The sequence below is a fragment of the Macadamia integrifolia genome, chromosome 8 (genome assembly GCF_013358625.1).
Source record: "Macadamia integrifolia cultivar HAES 741 chromosome 8, SCU_Mint_v3, whole genome shotgun sequence".
Lineage (NCBI taxonomy): Eukaryota > Viridiplantae > Streptophyta > Magnoliopsida > Proteales > Proteaceae > Macadamia > Macadamia integrifolia.
In genome coordinates this window covers 12,377,140-12,381,694 of record NC_056564.1, presented here as the reverse complement: position 1 = coordinate 12,381,694, position 4,555 = coordinate 12,377,140, and the positions used below count along the sequence as shown (strand labels likewise).

At 41.4% G+C, this 4,555-nt stretch overlaps 1 protein-coding gene across 1 annotated transcript in view; it reads right to left on the bottom strand.

The window, feature by feature from the left end:
- The window catches only part of LOC122086721 (S-adenosylmethionine mitochondrial carrier protein-like), a 9,254-nt gene extending 8,139 nt beyond the window's left edge, over nt 1-1,115 (bottom strand). The window contains exon 1 of the mRNA XM_042655702.1: nt 777-1,115. Coding sequence (XP_042511636.1) covers nt 777-1,115 — 339 coding nt within the window. The remainder of the gene's footprint in view (nt 1-776) is intronic.
- Nucleotides 1,116-4,555: the final 3,440 nt, after the last annotated feature.

The window sequence follows — 4,555 nt, the reverse complement described above, 5'->3', positions numbered from 1 at the left end:
CCATTGGTTTGAGCTATAATTCTGGTCAATCTTTCCTCCCTACCCAAGAGAGACTCGACCTTGGTTCGGGCTGATTCTGGCCAGCCAATTTTAAGATATTAAAATTCTCTTGAATTCTGTCCTGTAGTGACCTTACAGAACAGGAACCAGAACCGATAGGTCTGATTTGTCCTCTTCTGTTTCTGTGGATGTTTATTCTGGTCTGTGAACTGTTAGGCTTCTATTCCTACTTCTGGTTAGGCCTATTATCTGGTTTATAGTCTGAACTCATAAATTCCAGTTTCTGGGTTCGAAATTCTGATTTACAAAAATCTGTTTCTTCCTTAATTCTGATCTGTTATATTGCTGCCTTACTTTGGCTATTCTTGGTTGTTCTTCTGATTAAAAGTTCCTGCAGTTTGGGCTGGTTTGATTTGTCAAATCTATCCCTACATTAGTAGGGGCACATTATTCGATGCAATTCGGGGAAGAACCTTCTGAGAGCAGTCATCGAAGGAGTTCAACTAGTCTTTATTCATAAAAGTTCTATCCAGGACAGCTGCCACGTTGCCAGACCTGCTGTTGTTACTTCAGGTGAACTTCCTACCAGAGGAAGGAATTTGGATCATGGATGTGGCCTCAACCATGGCTCCAAATTCAGAAGCGGCACCTAAGCAAAATCTGCCAGGCCCTCTTCTCTCATTATCAAATAGGGTCACATTGAAATCCCCGCTAATCATTCTTGGACGACCAGAAGGGTTAGTGGCTAGTTCCAGCTAAAGGTCCCTTCTCTTAACTTGTGGGCACTTGGCATGAACCACTGAAAGATCAAGAACTCTGTCATTCCACTCAAGTTGGAAAGAAATATGTTGCTCCGACATGGAGAATACCAATGGCTTCTTTAAATTTTGCTTCCACAAAATCCAAAGGTTGGGATGCGAGTCATTCCTATCATTGTGAATTAACTTTGACGCAAACCCGAGCTTATTGAAAAACAACATAGGAAACTTGTTCACAGGGATCATAAGCTCTGCAATACAAATTAGATCAGGAGAATTTTCACGAAAATTTTTAGATAAGGTTACCTTAGCAGCAACCTTCTTAATACCACGAATGTTCCAAAACAGGAGCTTCATGATCACATGTGGTAGGTGGTTAGATCATTCCTAACACGAGACCGATCCGCCGCATTCACCTGCTTACCCTTTTTCTTCTGAATTCTTGCCCAGATTACCTTTGTAAGACAGCATAGTCAACCTCCCTAACACTGTTCAATCTTCCTGCTTTGAGAGATTCTGACTTGCCTGTACCAAAATCGATAGCATGGCCACCACGACTTGCATATTGCAGGCTGCGACGCACTCCATCCGTCTGATTTGCCATGGCCTGATTGGCATCAACGCTGTGCAAGAGAGAGTCGGGTGGACCATGAGGGTCAAAGGTACCTTGCTCCATACCCAAATCCAGATCAGCCAGCTCATTATCAGATCCGATCACAATCTCTAGCCTAGTATTTACGTCCATGTGTGACTCTAATTCAAAATTTGGATTAGCTTCCATGTTTGCTAAAGGAATTTTCACCTCCATCTCCAAAGGACGCCTAGAGTGGGGAGTAATTGATTCTGAAAGATTAGTTTCCTTTTCAGAGTCATCTTCCATGGCAAGAATATTCTCCATCTGATTCTCATCTTCTTTATAGGTGGTTGCCCCACCACCGAGTGAGGTTGAGCCACCCCCCATGGATGATACCAACTCCGCTAGGCTGCGGTGATCTTCGTGAAGAAGACAAGGTTGCGGGAGCCACCGAACCCCTTGGCGGATCGTCAACATAGTTTGCACCTGGGATACCACCATCATTGGCATGATGAGCAGCCTTAGAATCTGCGCTTTTTTTTTCTGTACAGTCTCCAATGGTGTGTCCTACCTTCTTACAGTATCCGCACTTCCCTATAGCATCCTCATAAAATAGTTTCTGCTTGAACCAGAATAGATTCTTAGTCCCTGGCTGCTTACGTTCAACCTGAATCTCTTCTGGTCGCAAGCCTCTGTTCTCTATCTCAACAAGGACCCAAGCATAATTACCGTACATGACATTTTTTGTGCATTGATCTAATGCCAGAGGGAGTCCAGCAGCTTTTGCCATAGTCAAAAGAAATTTCTCATACCAGTACTCCAATGGTAAATTTGGAAACCTCACTCAGACAAGAACCTTATTGACAGGTTTTTTATGAATGTTGAAATCAGGGTGCTATCGCTGGAAGCGCACCAGCTGACCTCTAACCTTCACAGGGCTCCTTCGCCATATTGTGACCATGTCACCCTTAGAAGCAAATTGAAAGATGATGAAACCCTTGCCCATGGGCACCATCTTCACGGTTCCCTGCAGATTCCAAGCCTCGCAAGCCTCCCTTCGAACGTTGTCCAAAGAGACATGACGGAAGTTGATTCTACCAATTAAGTCAAATCGATATCTTCCTAGACGATCTTCGTATGCGTCTTGGGGAATAATCACCTTCGTAGAGTTCCCAGCATGAACTGGGTTAGGGAGTTCACTTACCTCCTGGAAGGAGCTCCCAACAACTTTTGCATAGGATTTCTTTGGTCCATGAGCCACTGCCAACCTCCCTTCAACAGGAACTGATGCCACCGTGAGAGGCTCACTATTGCCATTTTGAGCCGGTAACGAGACATCATCATCACCCTCGCCAGCGTCCCTTCTTTCCATCTGCCAGAAGTCCGTGATCAGTTTTTGCTTCCCTCTATCCGGTGGCCGGCCAACAGGGTTCTCAGAGCAAGTCGCTAACTCACCACCACTTTCCATCCTCTCTACTCAACCCCTAGTGTTGCTCTCAAAAGGAAAATAAAAAATAAGAGAAATGCATTTCTCCCTCTTTGAAACTGCAAGCAATAAATCTTAAAAGCTATACATTACCACCCACCTACTTAATGTAGGAGTAGATTACAAGAAACTAACCCCCACAATTTATAACAAACAAGACAAATAATACCAGGAAACAAGGGAATAAGACCATCAAATAAACCCCCAAGGGTGGTACAATACCAATACAAGAGCAAAACCAGCCCAATATGGCTGCAAATTTGGGCGTAGGTAGTCCCTATGAAGGGTACAGAAACCTACGAGAGAGAATTTGTTAGAATTCTGTAGGGACAGCAGCTGGTAGCCTTGAATGGTTCTTCCAAGATGGATTGATTGATCCACTAATGATGTGGAACAGCCCCTAGCAAGACCAGGCAGATCAGACTTCAGATGGAGGAGATATTGGAGTTCGATTGGACTTCAAAATTGGAATTCCTTTGCTGGTCGATTCTGACTTAATAGGGCTTGACAGATCTGAAAACTCTCTCTTGCAAATCTCATAACAACAATAATTAAGAACAGAAAATAATTATGGAAATTAAGAAGAAAAAACAAGATGGATGGTTGAGAAGAATGAAAGATAATAAATGAATGGGTATTTCACCTCTCAGGTTTTGGGTATCACACCCCTCAAAGGTCTAGGTATCTCACCTCAATTACAACTTTTAACTAAAGAGTAATCAATCAATAATTCATTCATTCAAATCTGAGCATTATGTGTACATAAGCTTCTCTATTTATAGAGGGCAGAATAGCAGTCAAACTATAACTAGGAGTTAGTTTCCAAATAGGACTAAACATAACTAGTACAACTAGGACTTGAAATAGACTAAGACTATAACTCCAACATGGAGTAGGATTGACTAACTAATAGTCCATATAGGACTTTACAACCGATGGGCCCAATGGGCCTTTATTGAATTAAAACAACTTAAATAAAAGCACTTAATATAAATCCCATTTTCCTACTTTCTACCCATATTTTAGGCCCATTAAAGTGGCCCATTACAAATAAAATCCATGGGATCAAATGTCCAACACATACATAACCCAACTCAAGGCTTATTTGCAATCTAATAAGTCCATTAAGTGACTTATCTACATTACTACTAGGCCAAAAATCTTATTTGGGCCCAGACAGACTTCTCAAACAGGTTTGGCCGGGCTGAAGACCTGCTCTGCATCACAGCCTTCCAAAGGAAAAGGGTAAATTACAGTTACTCTCACAATTTTCTAACAACTAGGAAAACCCTGCTGCTTCTTCATATGATTTCAAATACCTCCCTTGCTCTGTTAGAACTGAGACGTCATTAATTAATGTGCAATTTGACAAAAGTGCCATGTACTTAACTTTTACCTCCCTTGTTGATTTATGTAAAATTTTCAAGTGTTAGTACAGCGTGCTTGAATGCGAACTAGTTTTGTGGAGAAGATTTTGTGTTTTCTTGATTTTCTTGATTTGCACAGTAAAGGACATCTTTTGTCCTTAGTAAATGTTTACAAGCTCCCATAAACTGATCTAAGCTTGGTGATTTTTTTTTTAATATAAATTTTAATATGAGAATGTGTGGATATTATTAACTTAACTAAGGGTTCTACCTGCAATGTGTCAGAAACTATTAAGGAGGTCAAGATCATTTAAGAAAGGTGAGGGGAAGTATCTGTAGCTGGCAGAATTTTTTTTTTTTTTTTTTTTTT